Source organism: Manis javanica, chromosome 15 (assembly GCF_040802235.1).
Source record: "Manis javanica isolate MJ-LG chromosome 15, MJ_LKY, whole genome shotgun sequence".
NCBI lineage: Eukaryota > Metazoa > Chordata > Mammalia > Pholidota > Manidae > Manis > Manis javanica.
The window spans coordinates 65,110,282-65,129,671 of record NC_133170.1 but is presented as its reverse complement, the minus strand read 5'-3'; the positions used below and the strand labels follow the sequence as shown (position 1 = coordinate 65,129,671).

The 19,390-nt window shown below is 45.6% G+C and overlaps 2 protein-coding genes across 15 annotated transcripts in view; one reads left to right on the top strand and one right to left on the bottom strand.

Moving 5' to 3' along the window:
* Nucleotides 1–18,976, top strand: part of RIMBP2 (RIMS binding protein 2) — a 174,492-nt gene extending 155,516 nt beyond the window's left edge. For 7 of the 13 annotated variants that reach the window (XM_073223953.1, XM_073223952.1, XM_073223951.1 and 4 more), the window contains 7 exons: nt 559–676; nt 5,228–5,412; nt 6,107–6,275; nt 10,445–10,548; nt 11,697–11,768; nt 15,395–15,529; nt 17,592–18,976. In XM_073223953.1, coding sequence (XP_073080054.1) covers nt 559–676; nt 5,228–5,412; nt 6,107–6,275; nt 10,445–10,548; nt 11,697–11,768; nt 15,395–15,529; nt 17,592–17,780 — 972 coding nt within the window. In that variant the 3' untranslated portion in view covers nt 17,781–18,976. Of the gene's footprint in view, nt 1–558; nt 693–5,227; nt 5,413–6,106; nt 6,276–10,444; nt 10,549–11,696; nt 11,769–15,394; nt 15,530–16,026; nt 16,275–17,591 lie in introns of those variants that run through there. The other 6 variants (XM_073223949.1, XM_073223957.1, XM_073223948.1 and 3 more) reach the window with 4 other exon arrangements.
* The window catches only part of PIWIL1 (piwi like RNA-mediated gene silencing 1), a 58,773-nt gene continuing 40,066 nt past the window's right edge, over nt 684–19,390 (bottom strand). Inside the window, exons 21-22 of one of the 2 annotated variants that reach the window (XR_012125962.1) lie at nt 4,033–4,181; nt 684–1,939 (exon numbers count right to left, since the gene is read on the bottom strand). Coding sequence is in view for 1 of the 2 variants with exons in the window: in XM_073223959.1 (XP_073080060.1) it covers nt 4,173–4,181 (9 nt within the window). In the remaining variant the exon portion in view is untranslated. Of the gene's footprint in view, nt 1,940–4,015; nt 4,182–19,390 lie in introns of those variants that run through there. The other variant, XM_073223959.1, reaches the window with a different exon arrangement.

The following is a 19,390-nucleotide window of genomic DNA, read 5'->3' as shown; positions in this document are numbered from 1 at the left end:
TCCATAAAGGAAAACCATTCGAGGTAGCCCTGAAAATTGGTTGGTGTCTTCGGGTTGCCATGAGTTCCAAAGCTGGTGTCACACAGAGACTGTCTTTGAGTTTTGGGCAGCCTCACATGCAACTGTCCACGTGGGCCATATGGAAATGCAGCGTCTCCCCCACTCCTGTGATGGCTGGAGGAGGACAGGCCTCGTTGGGACTGAGAGGGCTGTACGGGGGCAGAGCGGCCAACGGCGTGAGGAGCGGTATTTACGCCACTCTCACCGTGGTTCGAAGTATTTGGCTTCAGCATCAATAGCAGCAACAAAACATGCCTCCCAAGGAATGCTTCTTTCCCCTGCCCCCGCCTGTGTGTTGAAAACCAACTCTGCTGTAAGAGATGGGGTGCCCAGGGTGAGCAGCTTTTTCCTCTTCCAGGATATTCAGCTAACCTTTCAGTTAAAAGCTAAGTTTAGTTGCCTTTAGAGCTTCTGCTTCTGAGTTGAATTGACTTGGCTAACTTAATTCTTTCCTCCCCAAGGATGGCAAGACTTCTGACTCTGTTGTGTTGTCTTTAGATTTTAGGAAACCCAGCATCTGCAGGACGAGCTGACAGGACAGATCGTGGGGCCCGGAGGTTCGCCCAAGGTGTGGCCGGCCCTCAAAGGTCCCGGCCGGTGATGGTCCCATCCCTCGGTTAGTGGGCCTGTCACCTTTGCCTTTCTTTCAAACACAGCACATGGCTGCTTAGTCCTCCATCTAAACACTTTTAAAAAATTGTTAGGAACATTTAAACTACATACAGAAAACTTTCACTTACTTATGGCAATAAGAAGGCAAAGATGGCACAAGATAAATAAAACCTACTTTTAGGTGTTCTCAAACCCTCATGTTGACTTTCTGTCAATTTTCATCCTACCAATTTTTTTTGGAGAGGCTAAACAATGTAAATCTTGAAGAGCGTGTGACGTGCCGCTTCTTCCGTCCTGTTCACGCCAGCATGAGATGCTCTCGGACAAAGCAGCAGCAGAAGCAGGGATGGTGGGCAAACTCCAAATATGTACACAAACCCCAAGTCACGGGGAGTTGTCTGCCCAGGCAGAGCGCTGGTGGCCGGGACTGAGGGCCATGAAAACCAGGTGCGGCCCTGCTGCCTGCTGTCCCCCTACTCTGGTCGCCCCTGGTCTGGGAGCCCGTCTGGAGGGCCAGTGCCATCCCCTCCATTACTTCTCAGAGTTTGGCCAGTCATGCTGGAGGCTGTTTTTGTCACTGTCACCAACCCGCTAAGAGGGGGTGTGTTGCTGACAGATGGGAATACTTCTGTGATTGGAATGAACCATGGCAAAAATGATTCTGAAGAGTGTTTATGCATAAGATGATGGAACCTGGTAATCAGCATAAATAAACCAGCCTTTGGTGAACACACACATACACACACGGAACAAGCCCGGAGAGCCGTCATGGAACAGAAGTAGATGAGAGCAGACCACCCTGACTGGGCAGCGCGGGGTCCCAGGAGCGGTCCAGGGCAGCCTGGCTCTGGAAGACACAGCTCTGAGTGCATTCAAATGGCTGAAGCTTAAAGGACAGTCCATCTTTTTTCACATCAACTGAAAAGAAAAACTTCATAAAGCAAAACAGATCCTCTAAAATTTTATCCTTTCAGATTTTTTTCTGTGCAGAGTCCAAACAGTAAGGGAGAGAAAGTTTCTTTTTCCATCTTTACAGTGTTTAGCATGTTTTGTTTTCATCATAAAAATTTCACAGAATGTTAAAAAGCCTCAAAAACTATTTCCAGTTAGCTGAAAAAATAACAATACACACAGGCTTGGAAAACACTGATTTCACATTACAGGGCGGCTGGCAGGGTCACGTGTTTGCTGCGCCTAAATTACCTTTAATGTTACATGTCTGGCGCCGCTCCTCACAGGTCCTCACTGAATTTGTGGGCGAGTCCCTCTGTAACAACGATGGAGCATAAGTGGGTTCCCCTGCTTAGCAGGGAAGTGGCTTTCCAGGAAGCACCTATCTCAGACGGCTCACCCGCACGCTCAGGACGGCCCTCCCACTACCGTTGGACTTGGTTTCCGAGTCTTCCTTTGACTGTAACTTTAATGAGGGAGGACTACAGCGTTGTCCATCATGCGACCTGCTGCTGTTCACACAGTCGAAACATGAGGGTCGTGGCCCTGACCCTGGTGGGCCTTCCCCTCCCTCCCCTAGGACAGAGAGGGAAAGCCTACAGAACGGACAAAAGCTGCCAGCTGGGCAAGGGAGGGAAAGCATGGGTGTGTGAGGGTATGGCCCCTCATCATTGGAGCCCTTGGCAATCCTTTAGTTGGATTTAATCCTTTAGTGGAATTTGTCCTACTGTAAAGAATTCAAAAGCCTGCATGCAAGTCTTAATTTTAGTAAGACACTAGTTACACGTTAGTAGAGAGAGAGAGTAATGGATGCTCTGTTAGCACCTTAACCAAAAAAAGCCTTTAACAATGTCACTCAGAAAACTGCTAACTACGCACGAATCTATGACAGATTTGCTTTGTTTCTAGCAATGCAAGAAACCACACAAAAAGCTTGATTAATTTCAAACACTTTATAGGTTCATACATGTAAGGAAGAGCCTATTGTATTTTCAGAAGACAAAAGTGGTATTTGTTCAGCAGCTACCAGAAAAGAGAATCCAGCGACACTGGCAGATGAATGTCCACTGACGTGTGACCAGACTCCACTATTTAACTCGAGTTCCTGTTTACTGAGTCATATTTTTCTTGTACAAACATCAGCAATTAATAGCTTAGAAATCTGCACTCCAAAAGCACCAATTTTCTTTTTCCAGAGGAACTGAGATCCGTAGACCATGTGCCTCCTAAATATATTTTTAATAAGCAATGTGTTCACAATTAAGTAAAAATTCTATACCTTTTAATATTCCCTGGGTTCCCTAAATTAGGAAAACAATGCCCCTCCTCCTGATTTAAAAAGCCAAAAATCATGTAGCTCCGGGTCTAATAAATTCTTAATCACACATGTAGCCTAAGGAGGGCCTCAGAACACGGATAGGCTCCAAAGGCCAACCGAGTTGGGTCTGGTTTCTTCCTTTATAATTTCTGGTCCCGGCATCTGTCTAGTTACTCATTTGTCAGACTGAAGGTCTGAGGACACCCTCCGAGCATCCCCGAGGACTCGGCTCTTACGAATGGACTGGGAAGATCTCCATTCTCTCCTATCCCCCAGTTATTCTGGCTACTGAGCTTGGAGGGTGGGGCAAGGTGTTATGTTTTCTCTATGATCAGAAGGGAAAAACCAGAAATGAATAACAAATGAAGCTCCCCTTTGGCAAGGACCCTGGGGCCAGGCCGAGGCGGGAATGTGCACTCCCGGTGGCCCACAGCTGGCGGTAGCTTCTCTGGTAGTCCAGCTTGCTGCTGTGCCAAAGGGCCTCCTGCTGTCCACCGCAGCCTCTGGTGAGGCCAGGCTCCACGGACACATTCCACAGAGGCCACCATTCTCTCCCCACCAAGGTCTGTCCGGTTCTTGGAAAACATTTCACGTGCCCTCTCTTGGAGGGAAGTCCACTCACACTTTCACCTACACACATCCAACTAAGTGCTGGCCCACCTTGCCTGCCCAACCCCCTTCCCTCACCCCAGGACTCATCTGTGCCCATCACATGCACCCTGGAGGGAGCCTTCCTGCCCACATGCCCCCCAAGGGGCCACCACTTACCTGCTTAGTGTCACTGTGCCTCTGCACATCATGGTCCCCAAGCCTGAGCCAACTGTGAGGACATTTTCTTAGTGTGGCCACAGGAGGGACTTAGGGTGTCTGTCATGCCCAGCCCTCCTGCCGTCCCTGACCCCATCCTGGTGGTTGCTCCACATCACACCATGCTACTCCGTGGGAGAAGCGCTGAGGGCCCACTGGGCAAATGCAGCCCGAGCCGCAGCCACAGGCCTGCTTTGCTGACAGTTTCCCACAGCTGAATGGCATTTCCGAGATCACACAGACATTGGCATGAACCCTCCTGCAAACCTCCAGCGGGCACCCACCGAATCAAAAACTAGCATCCTTCCTGTGCTGCTCAGCGTCTCCTCTTCCACGAGCCAAGAGGATGGGAAACCACAGCAGAGATGCGGGCACAGATTCTTGGGCCATGGGTTGGCTTCCTGTTAGCGCCACACTATTGAGTTCAGGTGACCTTTACAACAAGGAAAAACACATATCTTTTCATCGACTGTAAACAAAATCAAAACCTGTGTGAAGAATTTCTGTATGAAGAAGTTTTGTTTAAAAGTTACGTTCCCTAGCAGAAGTGAAATTACTGAATTTTTACATCACTTAGGCATCCTGAAAAGATCTTAAATTTGAGTCTGTAAACAGCTCACTGCATTTTAAAAATCAAGTTTTCCTGCAGCAGTGGGCTCTTTATTTTTGAACTCAATTATTTTGCTGGTGAAAGAAGCCACAGAGCAGGGCTCTTTCCCTAGCACCTCCCGTCTTGCACATACCAGTGAATCCCCACATCCTCCTGTGCAACTGGTGCTGGTAACAAAAGTTTCAGCAGGCTGCTTGTCCCACCCCTACCCTCCGTTGTGATGACCAGTTTTTCCCATTTGCTCCCCGTGGATGTTCGGAGCCCTCCTATGGTCAGAGCAGCATTATCTGCCAGCAGAACCCGCTTCTCTCTGTCATTGCTACATATTATGATGCATATCACATAGTCATTGGCATATACAAGTAGTGGTCATATATTATGATATATATATATATCTCTAATGTCTGTATGATATTGAATAATCATCAAGCATCTATATTAGGATTTCAAAAAGTATAATTTTTAGAAGCTGCATAGCAGACGGAGTTGAAACTCAGTTCTGCCAGGAAGTCATTAAACTCTAGTGAGGAACGTGTTGCCATTTAAATATTTAGAGCCACTTGGACAGCTTGGTCACTGTATTGAACTGTGACCAATACACAAATGCACTTTAAACATCTGGTGGGCCTTAGTTTGCGTGTTGTGGGGACACAGAGCGAGCAGGTCTCTGCAGTGTGGCCCAGCCTGAGTCCCCCACACGACCCAGGCCACTGGCCCCCCATCCTGCACTCAGGCCTGCTCTGTGGTGAGGCCAGAGCTGCCTTCTCTCACTGCCACAGGTCATCTCAGGGTGTAAGTTTCTGAGTTAAATGTGGGGGGTCGCCAGCAGGAATCACCCAGAACCCTGTCCTTTATCCCCACACTCCCAGATGGGTACAGCGGGCGGGACCATCTTTCTCCGGACACCTATGAAGAGTCAGAAACCGACCCTGGTACCGAAGAGCTCCCAGCCCGGATCTTCGTGGCGCTCTTTGACTATGACCCGCTCACCATGTCCCCAAATCCAGACGCAGCAGAAGAGGAGCTTCCCTTTAAAGAAGGACAGATCATCAAGGTGGGGGTCCTGAGGGGGCGGCCAGCCAGTGGGGAAGAGGCGACACCCAGTTGATGGGCTTTCTCTAATATACTTAAGGTTCAGTCCTCTGAACCTCACAGGAGGAAGAGCCGTGTGAGTTTGAAGTAGGAAGGTGAGAAAAAGCTGATACTCAGTAGGAGGGGAAGGGGTTTAAGTCTGCAGACATCAAAGGGCTCTGACAGCTCAGATGTGAAGTGGTTGTACTGTCTGTCCTGAAGAACAAGTACAGCCTACAAAGGGTGGGATGCTCACCTCAGAGAACTTTAGTCGAGATTTCTAGCTTCTAGAATACCCGACACATGGCACTGCCCTCTTCTGCAGGTGCCCATGTGCTATGCTGTGTGTGGTCACAAAGCCTCTGTGTGGAGTGGGGGGGCTTGTCATACATGCCATAACTTGTGTGGGTTCATATACACATGCTTGTCATGTCAAACCATTGCCTCAGCTTGCAGCCCCTACTTGATGGAAGGCCAGTGGGTTGTTCAATCCCTGGAGGAGACACTGGTTCAGGCGTTGTGGCTTTATAGGGTGAGGGCTACGCACACATCACAGGATACAGGCAGGTGACTCATGGTGCTCTGAGAGCAGGTATGACTGCATGATTCACTGTAAGTAGAGCTGGTGTCTTTCTGAGCCAACCAGTCACAGTGCCTTTCTTCACCTCCGGCTCTAGGTCTATGGTGATAAAGACGCAGATGGGTTCTACCGTGGGGAAACTTGTGCCCGCCTTGGCCTCATCCCTTGTAACATGGTGTCTGAGATCCAGGCAGACGATGAGGAGATGATGGACCAGCTTCTTAGACAAGGCTTCCTCCCTCTTAACACACCCGTGGAGAAAGTAGGTAAGAGATGGCCCCTGCTCACCCAGGACCCTGGCTAGACCGTGTCTGCCTCCCAGGTGGTGTTTCGTGGCACAAAACACCAGTGCAGAGCAGGAGGCAGCGCTGCGCAGAATCCAGTCCGCAGCCCTGAAATGTTCCAAAGGAATCTGAAAATTAGCCATCGGCTTCTCTTGGGTAAACCACTCTGTAAACAAGAGCTGTATCATCCTGCATGCTGTGTAGATATATGTGCACCTAAATATTTAGGAAAACACAGATGAACTCCTGATGGGAGGTGAAGTCCAGCCTTGCATACTAGAGTCCATTACATCTAGAAAGCTTTTTGGTAGCTTTGGACTGAGTGTCTGTGTCCCCTCAGGTCACATGTTGACATCTAGCTCTCAAGGTGATGGTGTTAGGAGGTTGTTAGGTCATGAGGGCACAGCCCCCATGAATGGGATCAGTGCCCTCATAGAGGAGACCCCAGGGAGCTCCCTGCCCCTTCCCCCACTGAGGACATGGCAGAGGCACCATCTATGGACCTGGAAAAGGAACTCACCAGACACCGAATCTTCCAGTGCCTTAATCTCACATGTCAGCCTTCAGAGCTGCGAGGAAGCAGTCTGTTGTTTAAGCCCCCAGCCTGTGGCATTTTGTTGTAGCAGCCCAAACAGACTAAAGACGTTGGTAATATACTTTGAAAATTATCCTATCTGTACTAAATTTGAAAGGATAATGGGGTAGTATATTTTCCATTTTTCAGGTGAATTTTGCTTATCCCAAAGGCATAAACAATTTTTGCCCTTTAATCTGGATTGATACTAAATCCTTTCATTTATCTTGAACCAATCTGCAAGCACTAGTGAACAAACAGCGAAACTATTTTCAGTGAGTTTTAGGCAACATTGCAATTATTATCTTTAATTATTCTCGTGTGAGGAAAATCTACTCATTAAAAAGATCTCTACTTTTTCCAAATAGCTGTAGGCAGAAAGTTAAGTTTTATGTCATTCTTACTTAAGGTTTTAATACTTCACAACTATTAGATTAACTTCTAAATCAAACACAAGATTCAAATATTCAAAGAATATGGGTAATTTTAAGGATGATCACAAAATTAAACTATGTTTCAACCTTTTTGGTATTAATGAACCTGTCTCAAGTTAAAATCCACACCTAATAGGTGAAATGTTGTCTAGATTCAGTCTACTAGACTGACGATCTCTTTTCCCATCATCGTGCATTATAACTAGTGCAGTGAAAGAAGGAAGAGATGGTATACAGACTGGAAAGGAAGAAATTCCACTTTTTCCATTCACAGATGATTTGAAAATATTAAAAGAATCCATCAAAAAAGATTCTAGAACAAGTGAGCTGAGCAAGGTCAATGGATGTGAAAGCAACTATATTTCCATATGATAGCAATGAAAAAACTGAAATTTGAATTTAAAAAGTTAACATCTTTTACAGTAATGTAACAAAGACAAGAACTACTTAGGTTGGAATCTAGCAAAATATGTGCAGAGTCTGCATGTGGGAAACCATACACTGAAAGAAATCAAGGAATTCCTCAACAGAAAGAGACATCATGGTCACAGGCTTAATACTGTCAAGATGTCAAATATCCCCACAGCGACCCACAATCCCAGTCTACATCTGTGCGGAGATGTAGGCAGAATCGATAAGCTAAATCTGAAATCCATACATAAAGACAAAAAACTAGAATCGCCAAAGCAATCTTTAAAAAGAACCAAAATGTAAGACTCATATAAGCTGATTTTAAGAGTGGCATGGGTGAGCTAATCAAGACAAGGAGGGATGGGAGGATGGACAGGCAGAGACCAGCAGAGTAAGTGGAACCCAGAGACACACCAACACATACGTGGTCAACTGATTTTGGACAGAGGTGAAAAGACCATTCAGTGGAGAAAGGACAGTCTTTTCAGTAATAGTTGTTGGAATTACTGGATGTCCAAAATGAATCTCAGGCCAGACTGTCACCATATTAAACAAATTAACTCAATGTTAAACATTGTCTTAAATATAAAAACTAAGACTATAAAACTTCTAGAAGAAAATAAAGGAGAAAAACTTTACGATGATTAGGCAGGGATATTTTTGATATGACGTCAAAAACATGACACATAGAAGAAAAAATCTGATGTTAGACTCATCACAATTAAATACTTCTGAGCTTAGAAAGGCACCATTACAAGAATAAAAAGAGAAGCCACAGGCTGGCAGAAAATATTTGCTAGTAGCTCAGCTAAAATGGTATTTGTATTTAGAAGTCATAAAGAATTTTAAAATCCAACAATAAAGAAAACAACCCAATAAAATGTGGACAAAAGATTTGAAGAGATCCTTCACCGAAGAAAACATATGGAAGGTGAACAGGCTTATTGAAAGATGCTCAACATCACCAGTGATGTAAAAATGAAAACCAGGACGAAAATGAAAGCCAGCACACACCCATGAAGGCGAGTACCGGACGTCCCCAGGTGCTTCTCTGCAGTGGGCGGGGGTGGAGAATGGTTCAACCTCATTGCCACACAGCTGGGTGGGTTCTTAGAAACATTCATTCATAACATGATCCACATACAATACGATCCTATATACTTACCAGACAAATGAAACTTACGTTCACACAAAAAAACACCATACGTGGTTGTTCACAGTGGTCTGGCCAGTAATCACTGATAAGTGGTAACAACTCAAATGCCTTTTGCCTGTAAGTGGACAAATGATGGGGGCATCTGTGCAACGGGGCACCGCTCCCCAGGGAGGGTGGAACTCCTGATGGCTACAACAAAATGAGTGTATCCCAGAGACACTGTCCAAATGAAAGAAGCCCATCTGGAAAAAGCTGCATTCTGTGACCCCATTTAAATGATGTTCTGGAAAAGGCAAAAGTTTTGGGACAGAAAACAGACTAGTGCTTACCTGGGGCTGGAGATGACAACAACAGGGCACACAGGGATTTGGGGGGGATGGAACTGTTCTATATGGTTGTATGGCCATATGAGTTTGTCACAACTGGCCAAAGTATGCACTAGAAAGAGGGAATTTTATTGTTATTCTTCCGTAAAGAGTACATGTGTATGGTTATTGCCACATGCTTGTAACATTCCCTGTGGAATTAGCGAACCTCTGGAATTAATAACTCTGTATAGCTGCCTCTTGAACAACTTGGAGGGAAGGGACACATACATCCAGCTGGGCCCTATACCTGTGGAAAACCACAGAAAAACAACATCACTAACTTCAGCTGCTTTCAAAAGACTTGGCTTTAACAGTTTCCATCTGTATATTTTGAATTCCCAAAATCAATCATAGGGAAAAAGTGGCTATGTTTGGAAGAAAGGCTTAAATGCTCACTTTCTCCAGGAGAAATGTCATTCACAAGCCCAAGGAAAGTGGTGGACAGGGAGGTCTCTGGGGCAGATGCCCTGGCTCTGCCCTGGTGAATTCCGAGCAGCTGTTTCAGGGTCTGCTCGCCTGCCATCTGCATGGAATGCCCTCTGTGCCCTTCTCGGGCCTCTGGGTGTGCTGTGGGCATGCCTGGGCATTGTCCATAGGGACATGGCTGGGGACAGGAGCAGATCCTGAGTGCACACTCCCGACATGCACCTTGTCAATGACGGCTGTTGTTTGACAATGGAAGTTACTGGAGGAAGCAGTGGGGGCAGAGCCCGGGGGACCAGCAGGGAGGCCACCCTTCTGTTCTAGCTTTTCCTGATGACAGACCCCTGGTGCACTTGCTGTGAGGGACAATAACTTGATTTTGTGGTTTTGTAGTAATTACCTGGACAAGCATTTATGAAATGATGTTTGTGGGGCTTCCTCAGAGCAGCTGTCAGACCTCCAGGTGGCCCACTAGCCTGAGCCACACCCGCCCTGTGTGGCCCCTCACAGGTCAGATTTACTGTGGGAGAGAATTCCCTGCTTCCTCCAAGTCTCCCTCTCTGGAGAAAGGAAGATGTTCTTGGTACTGTAAAGGGGGGCTATCCAGAGCAAAAATGTAAAACCAGGAACCCCAGGTAGGCCCCCAAATGCAGCCTTGCTGTCACTAGTGCCTATGAGCACTATGAGTGGGCATCTCATCCCACTGCCACAGGGGCAAGGAAGGGAGGCACCACTCATTCTGCAATGACTTCATGGTGGCTTTCTTCTCCTTGTGATGTAAACAGAGAGAAACAGAAGGGGTGGCAGGTGGCACTCGGTGACTACTCGGAGAATGGTGGCCCTGTACGACTATGACCCGAGAGAAAGCTCACCGAACATTGACGTCGAGGTACTCGCTAAACACCGCTTCCTGGCTGAGGACACAGTGCCCTGCACATGCCCTGCAGAGCCACTTGGGAGCCCACACATAACCTGCTGGGGCTCCTCTCCCCTTCTCTGTACCACCAGTGATGGTGGGACCACTGGCCAGGCCTAGAGGAGCTGCTGAGCCCCCCAGACACGCTTGGGCATGATAGTCCTTGGGGCCTGGGCTTCCCCATATCTCTGCTGGGAGAGCAGTCTGTGACCCACATCTAGTGGTGATGGCTCAACAGGGACATCATGAAGGGAGAAAAGCCCACTGTGTGTGGTCACTGAACAAAAGCAAAGCAGTGGCTCCCACACATACTCAAGGGAAAGCAGGAGGAAAGGGTCAGTGTCCTCCACACGCAGAGCCACATGCCTTGGGTCCTCAGTGCCCCGTGAGAATGGGAAGGGATTTGCCTTCAAAGTGAGAGAGCAGGTTTTCCATGGAGCTGCTTTCCAAGACTATGAGATGTATCTGAATCTCCACTACACAGCGTTTCTGTGATACCTGACAAGCTAGCTGCTAGTGGTTCAGATGCAAAGCTCAGGTTCCACAGAGTTTTCTGGGCAGGCTAGGTTTATATCTGATGCATGCTGGCTCTTAGATATGAATTTTCTGCCTTCATTTTCATGTTTAGAGATAAAACTGCATCTTTTTTTTGCATCCTTTAGTAGATTCTAGGTGCCCATGTCTAGGCTGGTGTCTGGCACACAGAGGACACTTATTAGACATTAATTAGTGACAGAATAAAGATTATTTTACACTCAGTGAAAGGATATTTATGTAATAGTCCTTACACTGCAGAGAACACTTCCCTAATGTTAACTGTTTCAAAAGTTAACTATTTGACTGGTTTTAAAGATGTATTACCAGTAAGTAGAACATGGTGACAATTGTGAATTCTGGCCAAAAATCAAAGCATGGGGCTTTTCTTCTGGTTGGCCTTATTTTGAGTTGGAGGTACTTTCAAGAGGTTATGAACAGAGGCATCCATTCACTCTGTACCTTCCTTCTTTTGATTGAAAGAGATTAATATCCCAAATGATAAAAAAAAAATAGAGAAGTGAACTTTTTTAAAAAAGGCAACTACTTTGTACAAAAACTACTAGCTTTATATTCTCTCTCTACAGGCTGAACTTACGTTTTGCACAGGAGATATTATTACTGTTTTTGGCGAAATTGATGAAGATGGGTTTTATTATGTAAGTTTTTGACACACCAAGAAGCACCATTTCATTCATTTTCTATATATATATTTTTGCTTGTCTTTTTTCCCCTGAAATTATGTGTGAACTTTATATGGCTTGCTGGAAGGTTTTGACTAATTGGCTTGTCTCTCTTCACTGAGTTTCGTATGAGACAGAGACAGCTATGACCCCCATTGTTCCTTCTAAGAGGGGGACTTACCATGTATATAAACTGTGAACAAAGTAAAATATTCACACTCTTACAATTAAAATTTCTTCCATCCAAACATGTACCAATTTAATATTCTGGATTGCTTGTTGCACAGGTAATAGATACATTTTCATTTAAGAAAGGAATACAAATAGACAAGATTCTCTAAATAGTTTAAGCCATTAGCGTCTGGAATGCCTCCCTGGCCTCCCCTCTTGAGCTGGCCACTGTTAGCAGGATGGGCTTCAGCTGCTGGGTGAGGTGGTTCTGACTGGGTCTGCCCTCCCTGGGCATTGCCCACAGGGCCATGAAGAAGTGGCCTGCCTGGCCCAGGAGCTTGCTGTGGCAGGTTGGGAGCAGGGTCACCATCTTGCACCAGTCCCCACCTCCCCCCATTAATTTTATCAGAATAGCCAAGAGACAACCAGTCCTGGTACGGCAGGTTTCTCCTTGAGGCAAGCAGATTCCCTACCTCAGGCACGCATGGCAGTTCAAGGTAGCCTGCTCTGCAGGGCCTGGTGACATACAGCACAGAGCACGGTTCTTCGTGAGGCTATTCACGTATTTCTTCCTAGATCAGATGTAGAGGGTCTCAGTGGGGAACTGTCGAAATCAAGTTGTCTTTTAGAGAAAGTTTTCCTGTCAAAGGTTTTGGAAGTGGGCTGCTGGAGGCAGGTGGGCTCCTGTAGGCTAGGTGACAGCTCTGGAGCAGGCCCGGTAAGGAACAGAGATGATGGCAGAGGAGGGTGCACAGATGGTAACTTCAGTCCCACCCAGAGCTCCAATCACTCACTAGGGCAAGAGTGCCATGCCCACGGGACCCCAGATTCTGCCTTGGCAATAGTACCCTTGGGAACAAAGGAATAACACAGCTGAGAGAAAACAGTGAGATTGAGGGGTGGGTGTGAATGGGAGATGGCAGCCTCTCTGGGTTGAACGGGGTTCTTGCCAAGGCTGAGGTGCCAGAGATGTGGAAGATTCTAGTGGCCTCAATGCAGCAGCACACAGTGGGGATGGCAACGCTTCTGGTAGATGGGCAGGAAGCCTGAGAAGACAGGTGGGAGATGGCCCTGTGGCAGTTCCATCTGCTGCTACCCAGGGCACCCAGAGCAGGACTTGCCAAACGTCACACATGCCGAGACTGTGGGTCTCCGTTCCACACACCTCCCGTGGTGCAGATGTGCTGCCAACGGGATTTGTGGGTGCAGCCTTATGTGTTCATCAAGCAGGTTCCCAGACACAAGCCAACTACTCCACCTGGTGCTCACCCAAAGAAACAAGTCTTCTCTGATGCTGGTGGAAAACCCGGCTGTGCTGGGTTATAGAGAGGTCTGGACTGCACAGAAACGTGTCTGTGTGCTGACATTATTCGCAGTCATTGGTGTGGAAGAAGTCCCCAGGGACACATGTATAGTGAAATACGATGTCCTAGAAAAGGTCTCTAAGTAAACTGATAGCAGAGCCGGAGAAAGGAGGATTGGACGTGTCAGAGGAGTGGAATTCTCAAGGTCAAGGCAAGGGCAGGGGCCAGACCAGTTGTAGGAAGGATTATCGCACAGGAAGGCATGAGAGGTACTTGGGGCGTCCTCTTTTTCTTAAATCAGTTTCTATTCCTAAATTTAGAAATATTTTGATTTTTTATAATTTTTATCTCATTTGTGGTAAATAAAAATTCTCCATCATCATTTTTAAGTGAACAGTTCAATGTAATAAATAATTCACATTGCTATACAACCATCCCCACCATCATCTCCAGAACTCTTCTCCTTCTGCGAAACTGGCAGTCTGTCCCCAGTAAACACTGTTCACCCATCACCCCCACCCCCGCCTCCCTTGTACCCTCTGGTCTGCTTCTGTCTGTATGAACCTGACTCCTCTAGAGACCTCATGTGAATGGCATCATACAGTGTGTGCTTTCCCATGGCTGGCTATTTCACTCAGCATCATGTCCTTCCTTTTTAAGGCTGGACAGTGTTCCACTGTAGGGCGAGACCGCACTGTGTTCATGCATTCACCCATCAACAGACACTTGGGTTTCTTCTACCTTATGGCTGTTGGGAATAATGCTACTGTGGACACAGTATGCAAGTATCTCTCCAAGACCCTGCTTTCAATTCTTTTGGGTATATGCCCAGGAGTGGGATTGCTGGTATATGGTAATTCTGTGTTTAATTTTTTGAGGAGCCACCACACTGTTTCCCCCATACTGGCTACACCATTTTCATTCCTGCCAGCAGCACCCAAGGGTTCCAATTTCTCCATATCTTTACCACCACCGTTTTTTGTTTAAAAAGTATTTTTACAGTAGCCATCCTAGTGGAAGTGGGCTTTGATTTGCGTTTCCCTAATGATCACTGACGTGGAGCCTCTTTTCCTGTGCTTCTTGGCCATCTCTGTCTTTTGGGGGGAAATATCTAGTCAAGTCCTTTGCCCAGTTTGTCCTTCTGTTGTACTGCAGTTCTTTCTAAATTCTAGAGATTAGCCCCTTATTAGATACATCCTCCCATCCTGCAGGTTTTCTTTCCACTCTGTCAACTGTGTCCTGGGAGCCAGTTTTGAATTCTGATGCTGTAGGCTGCGTCTTTCACTGCTATCTCCTCAACCCTGTAGACACAGATGCAAACTCCCATGGTTTCTGGGGCCAGCCAGCCTTGGACTTGGTTTTGGGCACTTGTGGGGCAGGTTAGCATTGTGGGGTGGGGAAGAAGTGACGTGGTGTGCTGTGACCTGCTCAGTTCAGATGCCCAGTGGGCAGTTGGACCTTTGGATTGTAACAGTATCTATGTACTTGCATATAGATACGTAAAAGAGTAGAAAGGTCTGGAAAGATATACACCACCCTCAAGCAGTAATCTCTGAGGAGGTGTCAACACTTTAATTTTCTCCATATTGCCTGAGTTCTTACAACGAGAATGGAGTCCTATGTAAGAGGAATGCAAAAGGTGAGGTTGAGCAGATCAGTAGCTCTCAGTGTTGCCCGCACAAGAAGGCACTTGTTGTGTGCACACGCACCCCCACCTCGGGATAGAATTCACCTGTCTGGTTCCACGTGCCTGAGCAATGGCATTTTTAAAAGCCACCTGGGGATTCTGAGGTCAGCCAGGGTTGAGAACCACTAAACCAGGGGTTCCTACATGTGCTTGACCCTAAGAATGGCTCAGGCCCCTGGGCCAAAACGCAGATCCCTCAGTACCCCCAGGGCAGGCCAGATCAAGGCCTCTGGGGCCGGGCTGGGCCCCTGTACTGTCAGCATGTTGCCGAGGTCTTATGATCAGGTAGTTTGGAAACACTGGAGTCCCTGCAAGTTACCGCTTTCGAGCCAGAATGAACTCTCTGTGCGCCTCTTCACTAGCTGTGTCCCATTAGGTAAAGAAGTGGGTTTTGGAAAAAATAGAGTAAATCGTTCTTCTGCCCATCCCTGTGTTTTTAGGGGGAGCTCAATGGGCAGAAAGGCCTTGTCCCCTCAAACTTCCTAGAAGAAGTGCCTGATGATGTGGAAGTCTATCTCTCTGACGCACCGTCCCACTACTCACAAGACACGCCAGTGCGCTCCAAGGCAAAACGGGTAAGCAGATGCAGTCAGCTCTTTGAACTCCAGTCCCACTATGCGGTACATGCTCTAATGCAGCCTTTGCATTGATATTTTTGTATCTCGGGCTAAAAAGCATATGCCCTGAATTTTTTCTCTGCCCTTCCATGGGGGTTGTGCCTAAAATCAAATTCTAATCTTAAAAGTTTATGTCACAAAAAACAACCCTTTCAATTCTAATCAACCTGCCTTTACTCACGTAGGAACTTGCCCTGCTAACACTACAGAGCACATTCCAGTGGGGTTAAAAGTGTAGGGCTGGTCAGTCCCAGATCCAGTGGGCAATGACAATTACATGCCTGCTAGGTTTTTAGTCCTCTGACAAGATCAAAGAGCTTGCCAAGCACAATGAACTATTAGATTACGTTCATGGTTAGTGTCCATCTTTATTTTATTTCATCACTGCAAGTTTTTATATATTATATTTTTATATATATATATTTTTATTTCTTTGCTCATCTGCTTGGAAACAGAAGAAGAGTGTTCATTTCACACCTTAATCAGGCAATGTAGCCTTCACGTAAGTGAGCAACTGAAGATACCTATAAAGATACCAACTTAGGCTGTCTTAAAGGGACAATGCAGTAGACTTAAGGCTTCACTGTGGGCTAAGAAAAGAAATATGTCTCAAAAACCATCGGACCTAAAGTATTAGGATATTACTTGGTCTCAGTTGTAAAGCAACTGAATTGGTAGTGAAATAAATCATCTTTAATAATCATTTCCTACTATTTACATTAAGAATATTTGAAGGCCAACATTGGGAACATATTTCTTAACCAGCTAATTGTTTGTTTACAGAGAGTTCCAATGTCTACTCATAATTAAAGCTGCATATTGCATTGTTAGCCACTCTTGGAAAAAGCACAACCTAAAAAATGTTTACTATAGGGAATTTTACTTTAAAAAACCATAACTCAAGAGCAAGCAGAACGTAAGTGATGCAGAGTTGGCTCTGACCACTGCACATGCCGGCTCGACTACCGGATGCATCATTCTTATGTAACCATACCTCTATCTGATGAGAGTGCTTGTGCTCTCTTCAAAGCACAAGTAAGTGTTCTGAACACACAGACGATTGGTTGGTGACTCACTGGTTGGTATACCAATGCAATACTAAGTTTATGAGACATGCAGCTCAAATGTTTGCATAGATGGAATACTCGGTATCTTCAGGTGTGCTTTGGGATGCTTTCCTAGTTGTTTTCCATTAGAATTAGACCTTGATTTTAAATCTAAGCAAGCTTGAAGCCCCTTGGCTTATATCATTTGCCTGCTGAATGATGAACACTCACACTAGGAAGACGTTTGCTCAGTGAGGTAAGGGAGGAGAGGGACAGTGATGTTCTGCATCTCGGGCATGCACCCAATCATGAACGTGAACGAGGCTTGTCACCACGCGCTGTGTTAGAACACGCTCTGCGCCTGGGAGGCACTGCTGATTAAGCACTATATTGACAAAAATTCATCTTCAATTACTTAAAAATAACGAAAGCATACAAGAAGGGCCTTTAAGCTTTCTTTGATTATAATTAAGGTTCATTTTAGTTTTTTTTTCCTTTCTTTCAACTGGTGTGCCATCTCCAATGTTTCTACAGTATACTAACCACCGCAGAGACGCACGGGGCAGTATCAGATTTATATACCCACGTAGTTTTCAAACACAGCAAAAGTTCCCTTTAAGAACCTTTGCTTTTAAGATTATCGATGGGTACTCAGCCAATTTTACTACCACCCTAATTTAAAGGAATTGTTTTTCCCTGCTTTTGGTCTTAATTTACAAAGTAAATTATCACCTAGCTTTGTTTTTGTGGAAAACCATGGCCGCCCCTCCCCTGGAAACCAGACGCGTGGCTAGGCCCTCCCTTAGGTATGCTGTGGGGGAGGGTGTGTGCTCCCGGGAGGGTACTTTAAGCATTCAAAGGAGAAATGGACCCCTTTACTTCTCCTGGTGGGAACCGGGGCAGTAGGGTGTTACCCAGTGGATTGGTGTTGTTGCACTCACGCACTCAATAAACTGTAACAATGTACCTACTAGGTTCCTCCTGAGGGTTCAGGTACAGCAAGGAGCGCACCATCCCCCACAGCCCATCTCCATTCGGGGTCACCTACGTCATCTATGGGTACTGGTAGTCCTGGGAGAGGCAGGGAAATGTCCTCGAAAAAGAAAAAGGGGCTGCTTTCCAAAGGCAAGAAACTGCTGAAAAAGCTGGGTGCCGTGAAATGATTCATGTGCTTCTGGACAACTTCCAAATCTATGTAATTTTCTTTAATTCCAAACTAGGGCTTTCATGACTCAAGTACTTCCTAAAAAAACAATCTTCTCCCCTGACACCAGTAGAGAAGTGCTCTTTGCACTACCATCCACTTTACACCACCTGCAAGGACAAAGGGCCGCTGTGCTCTCCCAGCCTCCGTGCCACTCCGCTCTATGCCCGAGGTCAGCCGGGCGGCGGGGGTCACCAACAAACAGGGGCCACTAGCTCTCTGTAGCTCACTCCCTGTGAGTCCAGTCTTTGCGCATTTGTCATCTGCCCTTAAAGGAATGGTTTCCACCCTGCTCCCTTTTCAGAATGCTTGCCTCATAATGCATAACTCTCACTTTAGCTCTGGTCTTGAAATTCCTAGTTTAACTGCCTTGATGTTTCTGCCTTATAAACGCACAATGATTTGTACTGTCCAATAAAACCTATAGTGTACACTTTGTGTTGTGCATTCAGTGCTCTCTATCCTCACAGACACGGTGGTTTGCAGTCGCCTTGTACAGGCTGTGCACTCTACAGTCTGGCCTTTGGTCTCTCAGAGCAAGCCAGGCAACACAGAGAAAGTGTTTACTTAGTCAAATCATTCAAAAAGAGAGAGAGAGTGACTTTGGTAAAGTACCATTACTCCAACCTACCAAAAAGCTGGTAACACTTACTGCTTTCAGTGTTACATTTTATGGCATATGGATTTAAGTTACTTTCAGTATTTGTCAAAATGCCACACATTCAACAATGAGCAGCACACCTATACAGCAGTCCACGTAATGCACAAGCCACACTTCAAACATCCTCGATTTAAGTCTGTTCAAAATAATTCCACACCAATCTTCATCATTGGCACTTGAACAAACTACAACGTTGCTGGCACATGTATTTGATGGTTACTATTTTCTAATTCTTGTCCACTTGTAAATTGTTTTTACTCTTTATACATACTTTCAGACTGCCTTTCTTTTGTAATTTATGGAAGGTTTCTAAATGAATGACAGCTTTCCCCATTGTGTCTTCAAAAACTATATTGTAAATTGTAATATAATAGTATGTGTTAGATATATTAAAAGGAAATTACTCCATGTGTGGTTCAGTACTGTGTGGGTGTGTGCATGTGTACAGTTAGTGTAAAATATTTTATAGAAATAAAATTTGTTATTTTATACAATATTTATTCTATCTTTGTTTTAAACTTTTCATCATAGCGTAACCGAATTCCTTTCTCCTGCATGTACTAGAAACACTTTATAACTGCCTTTTGTGGTACTACTTTTTCTACAATACTTCTGACCTATGTTTTGGGAGTCATTTACCACAAAATGCTGTTACAGCTGCATTGCTGGTGACAATCCACTCAGTGGCAAAAAGGTAGTTAGTTGTCCATAAGGAACAGACATGTACAACAAAGAGTGAATTCAAATCATACTTGTAATATTCCTCTTCAGCAACTTTGGAATTCAAATGATATGAATAAAGAGCTGTACCAACTAAAGACCATAAAACACAATTTAACTTCCCAGACATAAAATAATTTTCCTGAAATCCTTAATTACTTTAAAATTCTCCAAATAAGAGGGTTTAT